Genomic DNA, 27390 nt, shown 5'->3' with positions numbered 1-27390 from the left:
GGCTGTTATTACAGTTTTAGATGGTGTTCTTATCTCTGAAAGAGAAACTCGGGCGTTCCGAGAACTTTGTTTAACTCGAATGATCATAGGAATGAGAGGTAGGTTAATCTTATGCACTTCCTTTAAAAATATATCGAATTAAAGGAGTTTTGATATAAAAAATTAAAAAAATTAGGTCGATAAAGTTTTCACAATGCTAGTTTCTTAGACAGATAGCATAAATAAAATAAAAAGTTGATGAAGCAAAAAAAAAAAAAAAAAAAAATATGAAACATTATTTAATTGCTAAAAATTGCATTATACTTCTAATATAAATCTCTAGTTGTGTCAGGGTCAAAGTTTTGTGTTAAAATCATCTAAAACAGCTGAATGAATTTTATAAACTCTCACTGTAGGATTTACATTAACTTAATTTTATCCTAACCTCATTCGGGTTTTGAAAGAAAAATGAATAGAGAATTTTTTTCTGTCTAGAAACTGTAAATAAAATATTAAGAACAATCTAGTTTAACACAAGATATTCAACGGCATCTCTTTGTTGTTCTTATTTGGTACTATTAATTTTAAATTAGAATACCGCTTACCTTAAATTATTATTCTAAAAAAACCCGCTGAGACAATTCTTCTTCTTGACGCTGAATATTACGTCACATTATAATGCGATACGATACAATAAAAATTATACTATAAATTCTACGTTTCTAAACACTAATCATAATAGATTTGTATTGATTAACATCAATAAATGCCGAAATTATAATATTTTTCAATTGCGCTGTACATTATGGTAAGCTAGCATCTGTTCACGCCTGTAAATAAAATCCACTTTTAGATAAAACTTTACGCTATGCTTTTGAAAAATTTCTACTGTTCTTTAACAACTAAGGAATATTTATCTTTTTTAAAAACTGTATTTGATTTTCAATACTATAAAAATAAATATTAAAAGCGTCTCTAAACATTGAAATCAGAATTTTAAAAAATGATACTGTTATTTAATACATAAATTATTAAACCCTCTCAAAATTTTCTAGTTAGGTAAACTGCCAAGATATAAAATGAGTCAACCGAGTTTTAATTAATGTAAGCAATAAATGTTTTCGAAAGTAAGTCTCTTATTTTTAAAAGTAATTAAAAGCAAATCTTAATTGCAATCGAAAACCACTTTCTTTTAAATTCCATTACTAATGATAGATTATAAGGGATTAATTTAATTAGAATAAATACACAGAATTGGATTTCTTAATTGCATGACACTATTTCTGAAATCTTGTTAATCTCGTGGATAAGACAACGATATAAAACACAAGACGCCTCGAGTTCAAACCGAAAACTAAGATTATATATAGAGACAAATGATAAATTTAAAAGGTACGATGAGGGATTTAAACCCAGTTATGTGAACAATTCTTGAAAGATGTTTGATATTGATGATCAGATTTTTATTATTCTATAATATTTTTCAATACAACAAAATACAATTCAATATAATATGCAATATTATATAATATTGTATAATATTACACAATATTCCATAACATTGCTGAAAATCATGACAAAAATATTTCTACATTTTAACATTCCTATATTTTACGCACTTTATATATAAAAAGCATCGTACAATATTATTCAGATTGGGTCATTTTCTAGATATTAACTTTCAGATAACGCGCTTTTGTTTAAAAACAAGTCAGAATGACGATTTTGTTGACTCAAATCATGCTTCGAAAAATAACATAATTTAAACAACATTCTTTTTTAAATAATATAATTTAAATTATTGAAATAAATTAAATCTTACCAGTTAGCTCAGGCAAATTTGGTATCCTCCTTTTGGTATCCATAATGCCTTAAAATATCATGAGGATTTTATTCGAATAGAGTTGCTTCATTATTTTTCTAGAAGCCACCAGTTCCGAGTTTCTATATAAATATTGCAATCATTATCTTCTTGATCATTCCCAGATGTCCTCCAACAAACACATCAGTATTCTTTTTCTTTCTTTTATTTTTTTTCGAGCTCTTGTGTATTGATCGAGATTGAATTGTTTGAATCTTCACAGCATTATCACTGAAATTACCTAATGAAAGGATGAAAACTTACTATTTTAAATTTCAAGCAAAATACTTCTTCAAATATCCAAGGATTATGGAATGTCCATTTCTATGCCTAAACAAGATAATCATATTTGACATACGTATAAGTTATTCTACATCATTTTATTTTGAAATTGTTTGCTTTAACAATGTGGAAACATTAGTAAATTTTATCTGCTGTATTACAATCATTATTTAAATACCAAAGCACCTTTTTTTTTTTTTTTTTTTTTTTTTTTTTGACATTAGAATGGTAGCATTATTCTTTTTATTTATTTAAAAAATGGCAACGTAGACTTCCTTGACGTGTTGTTATCAATCCACGTTGAAGTCGAAATTCGTCTGTCAACGATAAATAAGATTGTAGTTCTGGTTTACTGGATTCATTCCTGCAGTGAGTTTTAACATAAATATCTTGAAATCCTAAAGAAAAAATGTATAAATATATGTTTTTCGATCATTTCCTAGTGTGAAATGTACTTAGAAAATTAATTCTTCAAATTTTGATTGTTTACATATGTTTATCTTCTGGCTAGTTGCTGTATCAGCTGTAAAAATTTTCATCTTGTCGGCACTTTATTTGTTAATTCTTTTTTATATCAGAACTTTTACGTAGATAGTGTTGTTACAGTAAAAAATATTTACAATTTCAGTATATTGATTAATTTAAACATTTATTAATTATTTGATGATTTTCGAATATACTCATGCTTTCAAAAGAAAAGAATTAATTGGTCCATTTTTGTCATTTCTTCAATTTTTATCATTATTATTAAAAGATTCCAACAGTTTAAATATTCAGACACTGCATACGATGAATTTTCGCAAAATATTACTGTCATAAAAATATAGGTAACCCAATTTCATGGGGGGTTTTTCAGTGTGTTTTGATAAAAATATTTGCGTGATACCGTTATGATAATTTTATTGCTAATTCATCCTACCTGATCATTGAATTTTATGTATTTTGATAATAAATTGACCTATGTAAATAAATTTGAAAATTTTGTTCTAATTTTGTATATTTATTATTCAAGCATTTATATAGAGTATATAGTTTGTGACCTAATGTATCCTACATTTCATTTTTCAGTATTATCAATTATAATGTAGGGTAAAACAGATAATTTAGAATTTCACCATTTTTATGTATAATTCGAACGTCTAGAAATATTTTTTGTTATTTATGCATGTATTTTTAAAAGTAAGAGTAACATGATTACAAATGTTTCTTCACGTTACTCATTACGAAAAAAATTTAATGTGAGTGATAATAAACTTAAAAATTAATGTTACTATGATAGAATTAATAAAATGTAAAAACTATATAATGTTGCAAACAAAAATAAGTAAATAACAGTCTACTGCATTCTTTTGGGATTTTGCATACTATATTTTTAGAGTTTTCTTTCTTTACTTTGATTATACAGTTCTGAAATTCAGATATAATATTTTAATTTAGAATTGAATTTTTATTACTCCGTAATATCTTTTCTACACCTATGATAGTGCACTTCTCTTGTTTGATATTAAGGCAGGTAATTGTATTTAGTGGATTTCATCAAAATATATTATGTATTAATTTGTAAATAAAGTTTTAAATTTCTTTTATTTAATTACTTTAGTATCATTCTCATATTACTCTGCTTCAAGAATAAAACCTTAATTGGCCAGAAATGATAAGCTATTATATATTACTTATAAAACTAATCTTATTCCTATTAGACTGATTCATTTTTTCAGTAATATGAAAAAACAGATACTTAGGTATTAATTACATACTAGCAATTAATTACTGAAGATTGCATGCTGATATGGTCTTTGACTATTTTCACTAAAGTCATGTGTTTAATGCTAAAATTTACAAACGACTTACAGATAATATTTAATTACTGAAAAATTAATATACTACCATTTTGTATAAAAACTTAATGAATCCCAATATACATATGTATAATATTTGGAAGTTAAGTTTTGTATAATATTTGGAAGTTTTAAGTTTGTGCTTTATCTGTATATTTACTTTCTTATGTTTTTCTCATTCTGTTCCAGATTGAAAATGATGTAAATATCTTGCTGTAATCTTTGTATAAGACTTTTGAGATAATCATGATTCCACCCCCTTCTTCCCATGTACCACCTGGTGGTACTCAAATGTATGATTCTCAAAACGCAAACAAGGTAATGTATTAATTGCAGTTGTTTTAAAATAATAAATATGTGGCATAATTTGCTCTGAAATTCAAAATGTATATATTTTTTTCCTCTTATTCCTATATTTAATATTAAATTAAATATAAGAAGAAGATTAAATATATAAAAATTAAAGATTATAATTTTGAAGTGTTTAATAATAATGATTTAAAGGCATGAATATTTTCAATTTTTATTATCAATTCAGTTTTATAAGCAAAAAAGGCTAATAGATTCTGATCAATCTTTTATGTGTTATATCACTTTAAACTGTAATTTCTTTTATTAAAAATTTTAAAGCAAGTTTTTTAATTAGAAATTCTATAGAGCAAAATTTTTTGAAAACAAACATCTCAAATGAATAATAGAAGTTTTAATTGTATTAAAACTGTTTTTGATAGTTATTTTATCTTTATTTAATTTGTTTTCATATCATTCATGCCTGAAAGTTTCATTACTTTCAATATACAATGTTCTTTTTAAATTTTAGCTTGCTTACCAGATGCAAGATATGAAACTGGGCCCACCTCCTCCAAATTCTCCAATGAGTAGGCCACCACCCAGCAATCCCCAGATGATACCAGGAACTCCATCACCTCAGCACAGACCAATCATGCCAACAACTGTAACTTATAGTACTCAACAACCACGAGCCACATATCCATACGTAAATAATAATCCACCAGGAATGCCCACTTCTCCAATAATTAATAACCAGTATCTTCCAGGTCATTCAAATCTACCACCTACAACCCCACAACCAGGACAAAAGGTTAGCCAGAATCAAATTACAAGCCCTCTGCACCCCCCTAGTAATTCTTTGTATAGCAATGGCATCACTAATGGTCATGAAGATAATAAACCTCCACAAAATATTCAGTCACCTCATCTTGGTCCTCAACAGCCAAATTTCAATACTCAACAACCTCCATCTATGCCCCTTCAAGGTCAAATGCCTTATCAGCATCCTCCACAAAATCTACAAACTGGACCCCCTAATTCACCATATCCTCCCCAACAATTTTCTAGCCCTAACTCTGTTCTAAGCCAACCTCCACAACCTGGCTTTCAGCAGCCTCCTCCTCCTCCTGGCAGTTTTCCTCCTCCCATGGGTTCTATACCTGGCTCTTTACCACCAGGTTCTCCTCCATTTTCTAATATGCCTCCTAACCAAGGACCTCCTGGAAGTCCACCATGGCCATCAGCTCAGTATCAAGGCTCAGGTCCTCAAAGTCCTGGTAGCTATCCTTATGGATCATCACCTCCAGGGCCTCAGACTCAACAACCTAGAAAACTGGATCTAGACCAGATGCCAAGCACAGTATGTATTGCTTGTTTTAATGTATTTAAATTGATTTTGAATAACTATATTTGATGTATGGATTAAAGCCTGTTATTTTCTGATTTAATATCTTATAAGAAGGTTCCAATTTATTTAATTTTAAAATAGATTTTGTTAGTTACATAGTTTAAAATACTTTGCTTTTATTGTACATTTTGAACTATTATATTGTTTTTATTATTGTGGTTTTCATATAGGTACAGTTTCGTGATGAAGATAAGAAACTTAGAAGTGGTTATTTTACAACCGATGTTAAAGGACAGTTGCCTCCACTAGTTACAACTGATTTTATTGTGCAAGACAGAGGTAATATGCTGTTGAATATTTATTTTATTTAAGATGTTAATATTTTGAAGCAGCAATTATTAATAAATATTCTTATTCCTCATCAATTTCAAATGTTTTTTAGGTTTGATATTTTAAAACGCCTCAAGTGTCCATCCATCCTTTTGTTGAAATATTTTAAAGAGCTTTTAACTTATCATGGAATTGACCTTTATTGTTAATTGTGTATTTTTTAAATCTTATATAGAAATAACAAAGTAACAAAATTTTATAATTATTTCATTCCAGGCATTTGTAATCCTCGTTTTATTAGGTCATCATTGTATTGTCTTCCTAACAACCCAGATGTTTTGAAACAGACTGCTCTTCCTTTTTCAGTCACTATTAGTCCTTTAGCTAGTCTTCGTGAAGGAGAGGTAAATCTCGTATATTAATTTTGTATTGAAATTACTATATACCTTTACTCATAAATCAGTTTTTTTAATTATTCTTGTAAATTGTGCAAAAATAAATTATCTGAATTTATTATAATATTTCTTACACCTAAATTCAAAAAAAAAAAATTCTTTTTTAGCCAAAAGAACCATTCATGTAATTTGTAATAAATTTTGATTACAAAGGAAAGGGTTTATCTTCAATTATAACTACATATATACTGAAGATATTGCAAATAATTACAATGATCATATAACTGAATAGGCATTTAAAAGAAGAATGTATCATAATATTTATTAGAAACAAAGAAAAAAAAATCAGTTCTGTTGCAAATAGCAAACTTAGTTTAATAACATGCAAAAAGTGCATATTTTTAGTTATGTAGTTAGTTTAGTTATGTTCACTATAGCTAATAATAAGCAAAATGATAATATCAACTAAGTATAAATAAAATTATATGTAAGTAGGCCAAATGGAAAGGAAAATTCCAGTTAAGAATAAGTAAAAATAAGTGATAATAAGTGAAAAAAATTAGTATTTCTTGAATTAGCAAGTCGGTTATTTAGGAAAAAAATTGTGGAATTTTATACGAAGTATTTAAAGGCTTTGATAGATGCTTTGTTTGCCTTTCATTGGGGATTTAATGATAGCTTTCATGTGATAATTTGTGTTCCAAGTGATAAAGTTTCATTATTTTTAAAGCTTGCTTTAGTTTTTGTTAGAACTATAAATCTATGTATAATTACTCAATCTGTGAAATTTCAATTTTAAGTAGGATTTAAAAACAGATAATTACTTAAACAGATAAGATTTTTACCTCATTTAAATTATGATAGTTTATGTCACTATAAGATATTACAATACTGATAAATTGAAACATCCAAAATAATTTTTCTTTAAAATAATCCATTGGTTTTTGTAAGTATACATGGATTTCTTTCATTTATTATTAATTAATGGTATGTTTTTACAGTTAAAAAAATCTTTAAAATATTTTTTAGGTTAAAGAAGGGATAGAAAAATGATTTTAGAAAAAAACTTAAGACTGGTTGATAATTGGGTTAATCTGGCCAGAATCTAATGAAATAAATTATAATGAATGATTTTAAATGTGTTTTGCATGTACTACTCAATTGTTGTAAAGCAAATATAATTGCATTTTGTAAATCATTTTCTAGGCATGTAACTTTCTTTCTAAAAACCACTAATTTATTTTAACAAGTACATTTATTTCTCTGTCAGCAAGAACCTCCTACATGCCACTTCAGACAAGAAGGTCCTCTTAGATGCAAAAGATGTAAAGCATATATCTGCCCCTTTATGACTTTCATAGATGGTGGTCGTAGTTTCCAATGTGCTTTTTGTAAAGTGGTTACAGAAGGTAATCTGTTTCTATCATTTGTTTTAAATTGTTAGCATTTTTAAATGTTATTTAATATTTCTTAAAAATTAACTATCAAAAAAATTTTGCATGATGTAAAACTATATCTTTTAATATCTTGAAGTACTTTTTTATTAATAATTCAGTAGCCAATTTAACAAAAAAAATATTTTAATGATTAAATAAGTGGTTATGTAGCAATACAGGCTCTTATCCATTGAACAAAAAAAAAAAAAAGACAGAGTACAGAGAGAGAGAGAAATATTTTTTTTTTTCCTTTAAATAAAGTTAATTTTTATTTATATCTTTGTAAAAATTGTTCTATTGAAATAATTAATGAAAAATCTGAATTCTATTTTTATTGAATAAAAAGGACATTTATATATGCAGAAGAGAAAAATATTAAATTATCCTTTTTACTATGAATAAAAAAATTTATTTAGATTAGACATAGAATTCAACAGTATTTAGAAATAATTATCTGGAAATTTACTATAAAATTCTCTAAATGTGTTTAGTATTAACTACAAAGCAAAGTAAAAAACATGAAATTTCATAGTCAAATTTTCAATATTCATTGTGTCATGAATCCTTTCATTTTAAACATTTGTCAATAGAATTTACATATATAAGAAATGATTTTTTTTAACTATCCTTAATTTCATTGCAGAAATTTTTAATAAGTATACTTTAAGAAAGATTAGATTTCTCAGATTTTTTTAAAATCTTTTTTTAACTTAACAAAATTAAGATAAAAATATTTAAATAATGGTTTCTGTTCAAATATTTTTTTCCTTATGAATATGTAGTTATTTTCTTGTTCTGAAATATAAAACTTTGTGGCATTTCATTTTAGTACCTCAAGATTATTTTTGCTTTCTGGATGGAATGGGAGAAAGAACTGACAAATATCATCGTCCTGAGCTTTGCCTTGGTTCTTATGAATATATAGCTACAAAAGAGTATTGCAGGGTAATTATTTATATAGTTCATTTAAATTACTGTACTGATATAATTTAAAAAATATTACTATGGATTCCGATAACTTATTATATAATGATTTGTGTGTGTGATATTTGAAAGCCATTGTAATCTAAGTGAATTAACTTTATGGATTTGTGTTGATTTTTAGATAGCTTTTTATATTATTCACTTTGATTCTCAATAGAAACTTGGAGTACATGAACTGATTTCTTCAAACACATTATTTATGATTAATACATTTGATTTTATTATCTTCCTTGCATAATTCTTTGTTATACATTTGATGCAATTTAAACTGTTATTTAACATGGAGTATAATTTGTTCCAAATTAATTTTTGATGTTCTTCATTGCATTAGGGATATTTACAGCATATTTTTAAAGATATTTTTTTTTTTATTTTAGACCTGATTAACAAGCATACTTAAAAAAAAATATTCACATATGTGAAATTGCAATTTTTACATATGCATTATACAATGTGATGATACAGTTTTGAAAAAGGAGTGAAATAAAATAGTTTAAGTTTTTATTTTTTGTACAAAATTTTTAAATTTATTTTATATAATTTAATTTTATAAAAGTATTTTAAAAATTCTTCTATCATATATCTATTCAAGAATTAAGGTGCTTGTAAAATGTATATTGAATTTTATTGCATTTTGATGTTACTAAATATTTAATAGTTTGATTATGCTTTATATTCTAGAATGATGAAATGCCAAATCCTCCAGCATATATTTTTATGATCGAAGTTTCCAGTGCTACATTTCGTAATGGGTTGGTTCCATTACTTTGTGAAAATATGAAACATGTATTGCGCTCCTTGAAAAAGTAAATATGAAATTTGGATTCACTTATTTTTCTTTATTATCTCTAAACAACTGTTTCTTATTACATAACACTGTTTGCAATATTTCAGTTTTCATCAGTGCTTCTATTTGTTTTTTTTATTACATATAATAACCTCAACTTTTATTAAATTATGTATGATATTTAAGTCATCAACCTTAATTTTATATGCTTTTTATAATTTTTTTGTTATATATATGTAAAATTATTTTTTATTAAAATATATTTAATGTTTTTTAGTGATGAGAAAAATGACACCTCAAAATTGAGAGTGGGATTTGTCACTTACAACAATGTTTTACATTTCTATAACATGAAGGTACTTTTTTTCATCATTTTCAAACACTATGAAAATGAATATACATTTATTATTTATCATTTAGCTTTGATTTTAGTTTTGTTCTGTAAATACTATTTTATTAAATTTCTTGTTTTTTTTAAATGTATGTTAATTATTTTCTTTCACTTTTTGATGGTAGAATTTTGTATGAGTCATTTTTATTCAAATGAGTAAATCTTATCTTAAATCAGTAAATGTATTTTAATGTTTGAATATTTTTAAGGGAAGTTTTATGAATATTAGTTGTAATTAAAATTAGTTGTAAAAGTTTTTTTTAAATGTTAAAATAATAAATTATGAATTTTTGCTAAAGAATTATATTTTTATATCAACTCTTTTTTTATGCATGTCTTATAATTCTTTATTTTAATGAATTATAAAAAAAAAATGCTTTCCTTTTAGAAAAATCTCTCTCAACCACACATAATGGTGTTGTCTGATGTTCATAATGCTTTTGTCCCGTTATTGGAGGGATTCCTTGTTACTCTTGAAGAAGCAGAAGGTCTTGTTGATAGGTATGTTATTTAATTTTTAGTTTTTCTAACATTAAAATACTATACAGTATTATCACTTAGACATTTGTAATAAAATATTTGTTTGATAATAAATAAAATATTGTTTTAATAAATATGCATCGGCACTTGAAATGATTATCATATAAAGAATTATTAATGCATATTAAATTTTCATGACTGCAATTTGTTAATACAATTGCAAACTCTTGGCAGCTTATCAGAAATGGTAAAAATGATGATAGTTATTACATGGGTGATATTAAAAGTTCTGATTTATGAAATTACAAACATTGTTAAGCATGTTGCCTTTGGGATCATTCTCTTTGAATGTCTGCTTTCAGTTTATCAATTGTAGTTTGCCATTAGTTATAAACCTTCTTTGTAAAAGGAAATTAGTTGTTTATTTGAAGGGTTGTCAGTGCTTCCTATTACCTGTAATACATTGAATAGAATTTCTTCAAATAGATTGTTAATTTCAATTTTAATAAACGTTTTAATTTTGAAACATACATTTTGTTGTTTATGTAGTAATTATAGAAAATAAAATATTTTAAGATAATTTATATTATACTAGTAATGTTAAATGTAACTTTGAATTTTTCCTTTATTAAAACATGTAATTATTAAATTATTAAAACAGAGTAATTTATTAAAAGTAATTTATTAAGAGTAATTTATTAAAACATGTAACTCTTTTTGTAATTTGGCAAGACATCTTTGACTTGAATTCCACAATTTAACTCAGAAAATGACCATTCCATATCAGCAAATTTCAAAGCTTGAATATATAAGTTATTGTATTTTATAAAGAGTCTGAATATTTCTTACAGAAATTTCCTGATGTTTTAGATAACAATTGTAGCACCCAAATTCATTGATATTGGCCAAAGTAATGAAGTCCATTAAATCAATTTAAAGTAAAAGATTGTTAAATTTTAATAAATGAAAGGTTTTTGGAATATTTTTAAATTTTCAATAGCCACTATATTTAATCCAAAGTTTTTTTTTTTTTTTTTTTACATAAGGATTTTGAATGCATTATGTAATTAAGTACTCTTATATGAAAATTCTTTCTCTGTTCTTCATTGTATGATGTTTGTGCCAAGAGTTTGCTTTGTGACAGTCACTCTGTATTGTTCTTTATCATTTGTACTTATACAGCTGTGATTTACATCTGTCATCAGTGCATCTGTGTTTGGCTTGTTCAGAATTAAAAGCTTTCGACGTCACTGGTTATATTGTATTTTTTGAATCTTTTTTAGTAACCAATAAATTTTATATTTCCAAATTTAACCCATCTCTACTCATATCTGTTGAACAATATCAATCATATAGAGAAAGATTTTATTTTACATATTATCAGATAAAACATTAGATTATTTAATCATAAAGAAGGCTTTCCTACATAATTTTACTGATCTCCAATTGTTGACTTGTTAACTAAATTCAATAATCAGAAAATCGCTATAGATTGATTGATTTCAAATATTGATGAAAAAATTCTTTTTAAAACTTTGCAATAATGGTTTAGTTATAAGATTTCTGCTTTAAAATGATTGCATATTAAACCATGACCAAGACATGAGAATGTTCATACTTGATCTTTTTATATTAATCAGGTACCATAGAATTTCCTTGATTCTAATTGTTTGTTACTTATTCTTGTAGTTTAATGGACCATATACCTCGCATATTTATGAATGAACCAGCTACTGAAATAATCTTGGGCCCTGTTATACAAGTTGGACTGGAAGCTTTAAAGGTATATTTACGTACTATTTTATTATTTTTAAAACTTATTAATGTATATTTTTTTTATTGTAGTTCATCTCTAAACATTTTATAAACATTGTTGTTAAAAATGTAAACACTGTTCATGATACTGAACTTCTTTGTTTTCATTTTATCTTAATGCTTAATTTTGTTACATCATAAAATTTGCTACAGAGACTGTTTATTTATTTTTAGTATTGTTAAACATTCCATTGTCTATCATTTGTATTGCCAATTTTTTTAAAGTAATTTTCTCGTTAAACTGAGGTTTCAGGAATTCTTATATGTGTGTGTATGTGTATAATTAATTTATCTACATTCTATAAATAATGATTGTGTTATCTCTTGGACTCGGATTTCATTTTAACTTCTAAACTGTTCAATCTCTTATTTTCCCACACTGAATCTAATATGAGCCAAAATCAAAATGCCCTGTCAGCAGATTCCCTTCTAAGATTGCATAAGTTCCAAAACCTTCCATACTATCTTCCCCCTCCATTGCATTTTATCTTCCTATTAAAATGGTTCTAACAAAGAATTTCTGGAATGCATCTTAATAATTAAGCTCTTTCCTTAGCCATGAAGAAAAATAATAAAAATATGATTTCCAGTTAGTTCTGTCTGTTCTTTTCAAAGAAAGTCATTTCATATTTTATATATCAAATAAATGCTTTATTTTATCTATGCTAAACAATTTTTTTGTCTTATTCTTTCATTTTAATTCTGTATATTATTACATTAAAAGTAGAGTACATAAATTTTTGTTTTTTGTTTTTTTTTCAAGAATGCCAATTGCTCTGGAAAGCTTTTAATATTCCATGCTACAATTCCCAATGCTGATGCTCCTGGAAAGTTACCTCATAGAGAAGGTCAAAAGTTGCTAGGGACGGACAAACAAAAGGTATCAACATTTCACATTTGTTTATCATTTAATAATACTCTTTGTTTTAATCAATCATTTTAAACTAGAAATGTTTAAAAGATAATTTTGTAATTTTTTTTTCTGTATCTTCTTGTAATGATGCATTTTGGAAGAATATAAATTGTGGAAGGGGAATGATTTATAGTCTAGTTTTTCCCATGAAATCCTGTGTTCTGGTTTCTTTGTTTGTGAAAATGGCAGAATAAGAGCAGTCTCTTTATAATTATTTTCATTTAAATGCATGATGATGATTGGAAAAGGCTCGTCTAGCATTTAATAAAAAGATTACAAATTAATTTGATTTGAGGTAGAATTTCTTAGTCATGATTTATCTTTTATGCTGATTATATTGAAATAGAATTTTTCCTATTACAAGCATCTTAATTATTTTTAAATGCTTAATTGTAAAATACCTTACTTTACATTTATAATCTGCTAAGAATTTACTTAAATGCTCAAGATTTAACTACTTTTATATGTAGAATAGATCATTGTAATTCTAAATGAAAAAAAAGTTAATTTGTAGTTTGACATTTGCTAAAATAATGGTGGGTTAATATTATGTCACTATTGAGGGTACTATCTTATACCAACTTAATAGAAAATATTAATATTATAATGATTTTATCATTTAAAATTTTGCAGAAATCCATGGTATCTAATTGAGTGATTTTTACTTTTTAATCTTTAAAATAATATTCTTGCTTGAGTAGCTGCTTATAATTGTTGCAGAAAGCAACATTATTAATAAGTTTCATTATGACTGAAATTTATTTATTTGTAAGTTAACCTTAACAATTTCATTTTTTTACTTTCTTAATATTATATGTCTATATGTGGGTGTATGTATCCTTTTTCCAAATTTACTTCAAAAGTGAATTATTCGTATTTATTTGTGTATTTTCTTATGAATAAAATATTCTTGAATTTACAAATTTTTGAATAGATTTCAAAATATGTAGTTCTTATGCTCATTTTTGAAAGCTTAAATTTATTTAATCAAAGTAATTGGCAACTTAGAGGAATTAAAATTATCTTTGTTCCATTTAAGAATAATTACTTTAGAAACATAAGATATTATTTATAATATTCTTCATTAAAAAGCAAAGTAATGATTAAGAAATTTGTTTCTAAAAAAAAAAGTTCAGAAACTGATCCAAAGTTAACTAACCAAATTGTCATTTGTTTTGATCTAAAAATTTTCATTTTGAAAAGGTAAGTGTTTTGAAGTTAATGATCCAATTAAATAATGCAATCAAATCTTTGGAATCTGAAAAATATTTTACTAACTTATTTTTAAGAGATACTCCGATAAATACAAGTAATTGTACTTGACTCATAATAATTAATGCAAGTAAGTGAAAATATGAAAAGGTAAATTTGATTGTTTAGGTTTTTTATTTAATTAATTTCTTTATGTAAGCATCATGTTTAAAAAGTGCAATAATATAAGAATATCAATGACTTCCAAATTTTAAATATTTATCTATTTTAATTTTGAAAATATATATATATATAATATTGCTAACTGAAAGTATCTAGTAAAAATATTTCTGTATTATTCAAAGTAATACTATAGTATAATGACTCTAAATCATCGTTGCTAATCTTATTTATGGTTTATTAACTGATTAATGAACTGTGTTAAAGTAGTGGTATATCAAATTTAAGTTGCTTCCAAGGGTTTTCCACCCTGGATCATAAATCATGTAGTCATATAGCTGGTTGAAGCAATTCAGAACACACTAATATTTTGTCCCCCTGTTGGAATCTAAGACTGATGTTTATACCTCCCTTGAACCTCATTTGCTGTGTCACGGCATTTATGTTTCAAATGTCAATCCATTTTTTAATATTCTATTATTTTTCATCTATTGATCTACTTTTAATTAACTTTAATGATTTTACTCATTTGAATTTGAATGAATAAATTCAATTTCTTATTTTTTAGATTGCCTTATCTCCACAAACTGATTTCTACAGCAAGCTGGCTCAAGAATGTGTTGCTGCTGGATGTGCTGTAGATCTTTTTCTTTTCCCTAATGCTTATGTGGATATAGCTAGCATGAGTCCTTTGTGCAGGCATACTGGTGGCCAAATTTATAAGTACACATATTTCCAGGTAAATATTTTTTATCCCTTCATGGTTTTATTTTTTTAGGGTTAAGTTAATTTTTCTTTAATTTTAATATGTATATTTTTCATCTAAAGTAGATTATATATAATAAATTAATTCATGTATAATTAAGATTCGGAAAATTACTTGTTTTCATTAAAATCCAAATATTTCTTATTGGTTGAAATTTCTCATCATTGTTTCTCATCAGTAAAGAAATAATCATTCCAAGATTCAAGTCTCTGATCTTCTTTGTTGAAATTAGTTGCTTTATCTTGTCTAAGCTAAAGCCACTGTAGTTAGTTTAGAGATCTTTGTACATTCTATGTCTCAATGAATAAAATCATAGTTGCCGTATAGTCAGACAGAATATATTCTATTACTTAGATCATTATCAAATCCTTTAAATTATTTGGGTTATTTTTTTCACAGCTGACTACAGGAACAACCATTAAAGCTTTTCTGGAGCAGAAACAATTTTTTTCACTGAAATGACATTAATAATTATATGAATCTATAAAGAACAGTGGAATATTACAATTTGGATTATCATCTTTTGTCTTCATTAGATAATAGTCTTATATATAATAATTGAAATCCTAACTTTTTTTTTTGATAAATTAGCCCATTTTGCTTTATTATTTAAAATTTTTCTTATTTCTTGATTAAATCCTCACTTCAAAAAAAAATCTGTGTGAGAATCTGTCTGTAATATATATATATTATAAGAAAAAATTTTAAAAGTTAATGTTAATTTCAAATATTTATAATATCCTTGAATGAACAAAGAAAATATTCATAAGACTTTTGAATTTTAAATTGTAGATATGCATAATCAGATTAAGACATAATTAGGATGACTTTATTTGAATAATGTTAAAATAATATTAAAAAATAGTAGAATTAAAAAATAAAGCACTGTTTATGAAAGCATGAAAATTTTATACTCAAAGCTATTAGATGCTATTAATATTGTCTAAGTTGTGATTGTTTTATTCATATATATGTTATAATTTTATTTTCAATAATTCTGTTTCATTTTGAGTTATAGAAGCATTATTTTTTTAAAGCTTTTTCATTTATATTTATTTTTACACTGATATAAAACTAATTATGATCCTGTAATAATTTTAGGTGTTGAAACTCATTGCATCATATAGTTTAATAATTAGCATGTTAAATGCTATGTTGGTCATCACTGGTGACTGACACTGAACTTTCCATTCTGGTGACATCAGTTACGAGTGGCTGATAGTAAACTTTTATTTCATTCCTCATCTATCACCAATGACTAACTATATATCTTTCATTTGGAATGTGTCACTGTTGACTGATAATATAATTTCATTCAGGTTGTGTTTATAATTGTTTCTGATGGTGTATAGATATTATCAGTCAACAATTCATCCAATATATCATTAATCATAAAAAATTATATTTCCCTAACAAATTTTAATCTGGCGATCAATAAGTGATGCAGCTAAATACATAGTCTTATTGTAGAGTCATTATATAGATGACTGAATGTCAACATGTCTTTAAGATATCACAGACTCAACAGAAAGAACAGTTAAACAAACTTATTGCATAATGTATTAATAAACAAACCATATTTGAAATAATTTCTTATGCTTATGTTCTTTTGTTCATTTTAGTCTCATGTTGATGGGGATAGGTTTCTTCAAGATCTAGAAAGGAACATCACAACACCTGCTGCATTCGATGCTGTTCTAAGAGTACGAACTAGTGCTGGTAAACTATTATTCTACTTTGTTTATTGTTGTCATATATTATCAGAATCATTTTGTTCTTTTTTTTTTTCTAAAAAAATATATACTGGTTCAATGTTTCAGTTTCTGAATTATAAATGAATACTATTTCTTTATTTATTATGTATAATAACTTTGTTTCTCAAATTCTTGTGTATGATTAGGTATTAGTCCTGTATTTTACTATGGAAACTTCTACATGTCCAATGCCACGGATATTGAACTAAGTGCAATAGACTGTTTTAAAGCTATTACTGTTGAGTTTGCCTATGATGATAAATTACCTGAAGGCGAGACTGTTTTCGTCCAGGCTGCATTACTATACACCACCCGCACAGGGGACAGACGTATTAGAGTTCACAATATAGCCTTCCCTACATCTGTTGGTATGCCTGACATATACAAGTCTTGTGAGATGGACACAACTGTCAACTTTTTGGCAAAACAAGGTAATTATCTTGTATTCTTTAGAAATGTATTCTATAGTAAAATGACCATGAGTTAAAGCCTTGAATGAATCTTTAAGATGTAATACGAGTTTGATAATTTTTTGTGTAATAATTTTTATTTTGTTTTTTGATAGCTTTGAAGCAGTTATTAGATCACAGCCCTCAACAAATTAAAAACAATTTAATTAGTCGAAGTGTAAAGATTTTGGCTTGCTATCGAAAGAATTGTTCTACGAGCACCGGATCTGGACAACTGATACTGCCAGAAACATTAAAGCTTTTGCCTCTCTATGTGAATTGTTTGCTGAAGAGTGATGCTATATCTGGAGGTAATGGTAATCACGTCAAATTTTTTTCTTGTAGATTTTTTACATTTCTTATATTTTTTGCAAATGTGTCTATGAATTGATGACTAATATTATGATGAAAAATAGGATGTTTGTTTACATAATGAACACCAAATAATGGTGTTTTCATAGTCACTGAAATTCATTTTAAATATTTGCAAAATAATGATGAGGTTTTATATATATAGTTTTAGTGTATTAAGATATCTCTTTATTAATAATATATTTATACAGTTCTTTATTTTTGTGAAAACATGCATGTTGATTTTGTAGAGTTACAAATTTTTGATTCTTTCTTTTCTCTAAGGTCCTGATATATCACTAGATGATCGAAGTTTTGCAATGCTCATTGTCAACAGTATGGATGTACAAAGCACTGCCACATATTTTTATCCTACTCTTTTCCCATTGGTAAGCATTTTTTTCCCGTCATGCTTTTTTTTTGTTTGTTTTTTACAGACATATATGTATGTGGAATTTCGACTAAATATATGTATATATTAATCTTTAGCATGATGTTGATCCTGATTTTGTTGGAATCCCGAATCCAATACGATGCTCAATAGAAAAATTAAGTGACAATGGAGCCTATCTTTTAGGTGAATAATATTCATATTATAATATTAGTTTGTATTATGCAGTTCTTTTTATTTCTTTTATTATTTTTGACCATTGAATTACTCTTTATAAATTACTCTTTAAACTTAAATTCTTTTTCTTTTTAATTTTTCATAATAACTAATAACTTAAACAGCAAATGTTAATAAGATGTCACACAAGAAAATATTCAACTTCTGATTACAATTCTAATTAATATTCAAAGTTAATTTTCTATTAGCCACAGTTATTTGAAAATATTAAATGAATTTTCCAAGGCCTTAAAAAAGCAATAAATATAAAAAAAATAATCCTTTTAATAGCCTCTATGAAAGCTATAATTTTTATGTCAAGGCTTTAGTCTTTTTAATTCTGAGTCTATAATTTTTCCTTCATTATGGCTCTCAGTATAAAAATGTGCAGAACTGAAAACTGATTTATCCACAGTGCAAATTTGAAAAATTTTCACTGAATTGTGACTTTTATAAAGTTTATGAAGAATGTCCAGTGGATAAAAAAAAAAATGAATCAGACGATTAATAAAACTAGAAGGAAGAAGGTGTTTTTTGATAGTGAAATTGAATAGTGAAGCTGTGATCCAACAATGTGTATATATTTCTTTTGTGTTAGAATTACTCCATGTTTTACTTCATTATCATATAATTTGTTACACAATGTTGAAAATTATACCAATTGATGAATAATTAAGCAAGTCTATAAAGCAAACAGATGGACATACAAGAGAGACTCTGGGACTGAAAACTAGTTAAAACAAGGTATTTAACCACAGTTTTTGTGGGACATTCTACTGCAAAAGATACTTAAACACTTAGTGATGATCACCAAAAAGTTAGATCTGAGGAAGGTGATAAGAATTTTAATGGGTGGACCAGCAATTAACTGTAAATTACTTAACATCATCCAAGAACAAATCAGAGATGAGTTCCATATCGAGGGGGTGAATATAGGCAGTTGCTCTTTGCATATTTTAAATAATGCATTTAAAGTTGGAATTTGAGCACTTGGGTGGAAGTTTTCTTTATTTAAAGATTCCCCTGCATATAAAGGAGACTATATTTCTTCCACAAGATAAAGAGTGTAATTGTTATAACAAATTGAAAAAAGTATTCTCATTTGCTGAAAGAAAATGAATGTGATTATATAGTAATGGAGTATAAGTCTTTTTGAAACAAAGTAGTGAAACCAAATTCTTCAAAATTAAGGACATATGATCCATTAGCTATAGTTAGTATTAATAGTTTTCTTGTAAAAAGGAAAAAGATTAGAAAGATTAATAGACAAAGGATTTTCTTGTAATTAAAGAATTGACGTTGAAATCTAAAAAATAATAATAATAATGTTCAATAAAATATTGATTATTTGAAAAAATCCACATTGTCTTGAAATCGCCAAGAAATTAAGATTGTCTATAGCAAGGGCAAGACAAAAATATTTGGCTTACCTGAAAGATCAGATGTGAAAAGAAAAAGAAATTCAGTATAGAATAAGAATTGTGTGATTTGAATAGCTAAAAATAAGAAAGGATATTTTCCAAAGGTCAATTGTGGAACTGAAAAAAAGTTCTAAAAAATTACCAGACAAATCATACAAAATGTCTGTCAATCAGTCAATTTTTACTGCTTAGAAGAAGAGGAGGGGGAAAAAATCAAAATTAAAAAGTATTGATTATAATGCTCAAAGAGTTTAAGCAACATTATCCCTTCCTCCTTGTAATGCTGTTTTCTGTGTATTCAAATATTAAAAAAAAAAAAAAAAAATTGCAAAATATTTGTAATTTTTTGTGTTTATGTTGTTATGAAGAGTACAGTTATGATAAAAATGTTTAATATTCATTCTTTTGAAAAATTATTCATAATCAACAAATTTTCAAAATATATATTTGTCTTTTATTTATTTATATTTTATTTAATTATTTATAAAGGCAAACTCAAAATGTTGGTGTCTAGATGAAAATTTCATGTTCAACTATTTTTGTAATAAATTTATTTAATTTTCATTGTTAATAATACATCAAATCATTGTATTAAAAATTACCTGAAAAACAGGAGAGTAGCCTTTAATAAACCCTTAAAAAGCCCTTAAATTTTTAGTCTGGGAAAGAATGGAAACCCTGTAATTAGAAATTTTTCCTTGAAAATTTCATAAAGAACTGTCAGTTCTAAAAGTATTTACACTTCTCTATATATTTAAAAATTGCATTGTAAATTACGAATGCTTTTTTGAATTTCTTTCTATTTAATTAAATTGGTCAAAAGTATTTTCAAGTGGCAAAGTTAATTGTGATTTATTAATAAGAAATTTTCCCATTGAACTGTTGTCCTTAAAATTATGTAAAGATTGTTTCAGCAAAACTTTTTAAAGAATCCTTCTCTTTCTCACTCTCCCTCTCTCTTTATTTATTTGAACTGAAAAAATGAATGTATTTCCATTGCTTAACTGCAATTTTTAACATATTTACGACCATTAACTCAAGCCTGTGATTTCAGATTAAATTACTTCCCTAGCCACCTACCACCTACTTTTTTCCTGCATTTTAACTCTAGCAGAGAATTTTAACTGTAAGTTTGAATCACATTTGATTTGCATGGCAACCAACAAGTTAAAGCTATTCTGAAATTATCTGTATTCTTTCATTATTTGATAAAATGAAGCCATCTTGAGATTAGTGATTTTTTTTCTTGTATTATTAAAGAGTATTATGTCTACCTTTCTAGAAAATGGCATCTATATGTTTTTATGGATTGGGCAAGCAATCAACCCAGACTGGCTGCAAAATGTGCTTGGTGTGCAGAGTACTAATCAAGTCGATAAACAGAAGGTAAGATTTGCCATGTCTTTGTGAATGGTTGTATAACATCTTTATTTTGTTCAAATTTTAATGAAAATTTTCTAAAATATTTTAATTTTTAAGGAAAAGGTTAGTTTCTAAATCATTTTCTCTTTTTCTGTAATTTAAAGAATTAATATAAAAAAATATATTAAAATTAAAAAGTATAAAGGAATATTAAAAATGTATATGCTTATTATGAAATTGCCTTAATAAAAATGCTATCAAATTTGATATCTAAATCAAAAGTATTTCTTAATCAACCTAACTGTGAATTAATACAAATAATTTGAATATAAACTTTTGATGTTTTCACTTTATACATTTATATTTAATAGGAAAGTATTTTTTAACTTTGCTTACATTAAAATGTTTTTATTTTTAAAAATTAATTTGGATTTATTTAAGATTAAAGATGTTCATGTAACACATTGCAAGTTTAAAAACCAAAACTTACGGGTGATTAATCCAAAACTATATTCTTTGTACAAGCTTTCCTCTAACCATTCTATTTTTATATTTAAATAGTAATTCCGATTTTAAAACCACTACGTTATATAAATATCATGTTCTTTTTTTTTTAGACTTCTCTACCAGAGCTTAATAATCCTTTGTCTGAAAAGATTCGCCAAATCATTGAAGAAATTGAAAATGGACGCCAGAGGTTTATGAGAGTAAGTTTCTTTATAAACATGAATTTTATTAGATACTAGCTGTTGTGCTCTTATTTTCACCTGCACATATCTATTCTTTATAAAAATGAAACTAAAGAGGCAAAAGATAAATACTTTTATGACAAAGTTTTTAATAATGTACTCTTTTACTAGTTTTAATTCATTCAACTGTAATTAATTGCCAATGTAAAGATTTAAGATAACTGACATTTTTAGTCTCAAATTTAACATATACAATATTTGCATATTAATAACCCAATATAAGATTATTGGGTTATTAATATGTAATTGGTCATTAAAATAACATTGAGTTTCTAGAATCATACTACCTTTTAAAAAGATTAATTTTTAAGCGGTTAATAATGCGAAGAAAAGCTTTTTTGGTGTCAGATAATGTCCATGATTTGTTACTTGATGTAATAACTATAATAATGCATATACACTTAATATGAAGCTACTAAAGAGAAATATCAGCTATTAAAAATTCAGATGATGTGCAAGTAAAATTTTAATGAAATAAAATACCTTTTATGCATTGAAAAAAGCTAACTTGGATATAAATAAATATATTTTTTGAAATTAGTTCAGGCTATGTTTATTTATTTGTTGGAAATATTTTTAACTTGGTGAAAGTTTTATAGTTTGCATTCATATCTATTTTACTTCAAGAGCTTTGGTACTCCAAAACTCATTGACATTTTTTTTTCCAAAAATTTTACTGCACAAGGATGAATTTATATTGTTTCAGAATTTTTTTAAGTTGTTATTTTAATGATACCAATTTAATAGTTGTGTGTGTGTGTGGATGTGTTGGCATTCTACAAGTCAGACTGTTTGTCTTGCAACTACCAAATTTGACCCATGTATACCTTGGAGGTTACATAAGTGTTCTGGTTTCACATTTATAAGCCCAGAAAGAAAAAGAAAAAAGTGAAATTTTATTTAATTAAGAAATAACCTAAATTTTGTATTTTTTCCACTATAAGTTTGAATTATAGCACAAAATTAGATTTTGCATTGTTTCAATATTGAAAAAAATTATAATGATGCTAATTTAATAGCTTTGAATTTATTTATTATCAATTTTCTAAATATTTTTTTTATTTTTTTCAAAACTATAATTCGGTTAGATTTGATCACAAAAGATAGAAATGTTTTATATCATTTTAGTGCTTTTGAAAAGAAATTAACTGAATTGTGTGATTAACCACAGAATTTTTTATTGAATAATTCTTTAAGATATTGTATGAATTCTAAAAACTGTATATAAGATTTCAATGCTGAAGTGTATATAATATTTTTTTCTATACACATATTTTTTTAAAAAAAACATGTTTGGTTTTTGCAAAAAAAAAAAAAAAAAAAAAAAAAAAAATGTTTTTGTATTAATTAAAGTTCCATTTTAATTTAAAGTTCAGATTTCATGAAAGCTGACAGATAATTAGAGAGAAACATATACAATAAACAGAACTCCTTAACACTTCTATAAAAGTATGAATTATGCAACTATAAAAATTTGATGCTTCAAAACATTTTGCTGAAGAAGTTATTAAGAGATCAAGTTACTTGAAATATTTAACTGGAAATTGTAGTGAGCATTAATCCTGGTGAATCAGCTGATCATCAAAGTCGGCTAGTATTTAATAATACAATAAAAACTGTCAAACTTGTCAAGAGAAGTAAAATCATATTAATGACCCAAACAACAGATAGTAAATATATTTGGAAATTTATTAAAGTTAGTGAAAAAAAATTGAAGGATTGAATTGCATAATGAAGAAGTTTGTGTTTTTAATTTAAAGAAGTTGAAAAAATGATTTCTAGGAATTAATGATGTTAAAAACCAAAATTTTGCTTAATTTGCAATCAAAATATATACTCAAGCTATATTTCCTTTCTTCCAAATATATGTGTGTCAAATTTGGAAGCTCTTCATCTAACAATCCATAATGTACAGTGTCAACAGTTACATTTTTTCTTTTTATTATTAGTAGAGATATTATGTATGTAATTTTATAGAAACAGTATATGCATTTTTCAAATTTTCTTAAAAGAAAGTATCTTTATATATATATATATGTATATATATATATATATATATATATATATATATCGAAAAATGGCATGTCTTTATTATATTACACAATAAACGAATTTCAAGCATTTTAAAAGCATTTATACATGAGATTTATAATAATTCAGATAGTTGTTTTAATCATATCATGTATAGAATACTTTAAAATAGATTTTTAACTTATCAAGCTATAGAATATGGATATTTCAAGATCTTTTAAATAGCAAATGTAATATTCTTGAGAATGAGTTATGTGAATATATTATTTAATTTGTGCTTTTTTTTAAATTTATTTCTTTAGTTGAGCATCATGGTTCAAGGAGATAAGCTTGAGATTGTGTTTAGACATTTTCTTGTGGAAGATCGAGGTGGTGATGGAAGTCCATCATATGTGGATTTCTTGTGTCATTTACATAGAGAGATATCGAAAAATAATTAAAAATAGGTTTTAGCACTCAATGTTTTAATGTGAAAATATATGTTTCACATGTGAGAGAGAATGTAATTTAAATTTTGATGTGAAAATTTTGCTTTTTTTCTATGAAATTGTAAAAAATTAATGAGTTATTTCTTATTGGACTGAAAGATTGAAATAAATAATTTGGAATGACTGAACTAAGCATTTGAGTTTAAACTGACACGCAAATTATTGCTCATAGAAATGTTTTCGACTTTTTGAAAGATATTTGTGGAACGTATGCATTTATATACCATATGATGATTCAGATTGTTATAAATTTAAACACATTATTTTATATTGTTTTTTGTATATTTTTAATTGATAATTTTTCCAGGATATATATTATATACTGAAACAACAATTTTCAACAGGATTCTTTTTTTTAATTGAAAAAATATTTTCTTTTGATGTTTGCTTATGCTATTTCAATGTATTGTTTTTCTATTATGCTTCAATGAGTTTCGTCTTTTAAAGTTTTTAAAGATTACATTACAAAGATTGCCAAAGCAAACATTATAATATATATATTTTAGAAAAAGCATTTATCTATTGACAATACTGTTAATTCTTCCTTCTTTGTGAGGTATTACTTACTTTAATTTATAAAATATATTATTGAGAATATTAAATGTTAAAGGGGTTTTTTCCCTTTCAATTTCTGACATTTGGTTATTAAATAATGCAATATATTCTTATAATTTTAAAAGTTCAGTACCATTCAAAATAGTTTGTTTTTGGAAGTTTGAATTGATTCATTATAAGGTTGATGAAATCATTATAATAAACATAGTTGTTGTTGTTGTTTTTTTAAATTACGTTTGCTATATGAAAGTTGACTTACAGTATAATAAGAAAAATGCTGCTTCTACCCACCACCTTACTCTCCAGACCTTTCGAATATTTGATATTTAATCCTTTCAAGTTTAATAGGTCATATATGTGCGTCTGTACATATTTCCTTAAAATCCATCTTGGAAAGATTGATAACTTTTTAAAATTTTCTTTTAGTGAAGTAATATTACTTTCTTTATTGACATAATAAATAAATATTATTTTGGGAATAATTATTTATTTAATATTCTTTTTAATTATTAAGGAATTAAAAATGGTAAATTAGAATTATTTCAACTGACAATTTCCAAATGTTCTACATTCAGTTATGATTTCACTGAATAAATGCTTAAAGAGATGGATAATACTCATGTAATAGTGCACATCTTTTGAATCATTAATTTTTTTCTCACTGCCCAAAAGATTTTTCCACTTCTCAATATTATGTGAATGTTAATCTGTATGTACTGTGATTTTAATTATAAAACAATGGTTGCTTTTTATAGAAATGTATTTCATGGTGAATTATAAAAAGTTGAAAATTTTTATTTCATAATTAAATACAGTTATGAAATTGAGATTTATGCAGTAAAGTCTTTTTTGTTATTATTAACAAACTCTTTGTTAATATGAATTTTATGATTCAATTATAATTTATTTCTTCAGTTAAGTAAAGTAATAATTGTATCTGGCATTATAATGCCATGCAAATGTTTCTAATTGAAAGTTCACATTAGTCTGAGAATAAAGCTAATGTACATGTATATTTGCAACATTTTTAAGTATTCACATAAAAGCCCGTTGTTGGATATGTAATATTATTTTGAGATATATTTAATGTTCTTATCTATCTATTTATTATTAAATTGTTCAAAAATTAAAGTTTTTATATTGTTATTTCATAAATTTCAAATTATAGTTCCTTTTGTTTCATAATATATAATTTGTAAATATTCTTATTAAGCATATATGTATATAATATAATGTATTAAAATTGTTTTGTTGAGCAGTTTTAAAACCTAGCAAAGAAATTTTATTTTTGAATTAAATTATTGAAATGAAAGAGTTCAATCTATTATTATTAAAATGCAAATATGTGAGAAGCACCATTTAATATATTCCATTTAAATTATGTTTTTGTATTCTGGAACTTTTTTTTTTTACTACTTTTCTTGGTGTTTGTGGTCTCTGCCAATTTTCTTACTATTTTGATGGTGCATTTTATATTTGTTATGTATTTAAAATATATGTGTAGCTTATTTTTGAGTGATTAAAGACTATTTTATCAACCTGTGAAGTTTTTCTTTTTGTAGATATAACCCATTATTTTGTTTTTACATAGATTCCGCTTGTCATAGCTAATTTCACCTAATTTCATAAGTGACCTCTCATATACATAGACTACAAGGCCTTTAGTCTGGTCATGGCCTTCTAGTCAATCTCTAAAAAAAATTAGAGATATGCATATGCTTTCATTTAGATAATTATAAGAAAATATTTATAATTTTTTGACATAATTGTAAAGTTTATAGTTTTCCGGTCCAATTTTACCTGCTAAACATTCTTGACACTAACATTTTAATCAGAAGGAAAGGTCATGTTACTGAAACTGACCCAGATGTGAAACTGGTGTAAACTAATAGCATTCAATCAATGACTGCCTTAAGCAACTGCTTTTTTTACCGATTCTTCCTCAAGATGGTCATTTAAGTGGTCTGTAGTCATTCAAAATTTCATAACTCGGTCTTAGTCACAGAAACATGGGACTTATTTTTTTTTTTTTAATTAAAACTTTACCATAGCAAGAATATTTTGCTAAATATAAGTAAACAAAAAGGAAGACTATAAAAAATTATAATTTTAAATTTTTTAATTTCGTAATTTAATAATTTAACAGTTTATTCATTGCCTCAAACAGCATAAAATATAATTCATGTTATTTAGAGTATTTTTCCAATTCTTATTTCTAAGGGTTTAAAAATTAACTGTGGGGCCATGATTAGAATGAACACCCTGTATATATTGTGCAGATTTATCTAATCACAAGTACAAAGTCAATAAAATTTTGAAATATAAATTAATGATTAATGGATCCTATTATTAATTA

The 27390-nt window shown here is 25.5% G+C and overlaps 1 protein-coding gene across 1 annotated transcript; it reads left to right on the top strand.

Annotated features, from left to right (window-relative positions):
- Positions 1 to 2390: 2390 nt before the first annotated feature.
- On the top strand, positions 2391 to 26487 carry LOC129966974 (protein transport protein Sec24D-like). The gene is made up of 21 exons (XM_056081601.1): positions 2391 to 2491; positions 4150 to 4278; positions 4781 to 5611; positions 5830 to 5938; positions 6206 to 6333; positions 7595 to 7733; positions 8590 to 8705; positions 9426 to 9550; positions 9809 to 9887; positions 10311 to 10423; positions 12092 to 12185; positions 12981 to 13097; positions 15070 to 15240; positions 16890 to 16986; positions 17168 to 17452; positions 17587 to 17781; positions 18107 to 18210; positions 18311 to 18398; positions 21132 to 21235; positions 21829 to 21918; positions 24294 to 26487. Exons 2-21 carry the CDS (start codon positions 4207 to 4209, stop codon positions 24429 to 24431), a joined length of 3195 nt encoding a protein of 1064 aa, XP_055937576.1. The 5' UTR covers positions 2391 to 2491; positions 4150 to 4206; the 3' UTR covers positions 24432 to 26487.
- The last annotated feature ends 903 nt before the right edge of the window (positions 26488 to 27390 follow it).

The sequence above is a fragment of the Argiope bruennichi genome, chromosome 1 (genome assembly GCF_947563725.1).
Source record: "Argiope bruennichi chromosome 1, qqArgBrue1.1, whole genome shotgun sequence".
Taxonomy (NCBI): domain Eukaryota; kingdom Metazoa; phylum Arthropoda; class Arachnida; order Araneae; family Araneidae; genus Argiope; species Argiope bruennichi.
The sequence above is the reverse complement of the archived record's forward strand: the minus strand, read 5'-3'. Positions and strand labels throughout refer to the sequence as shown.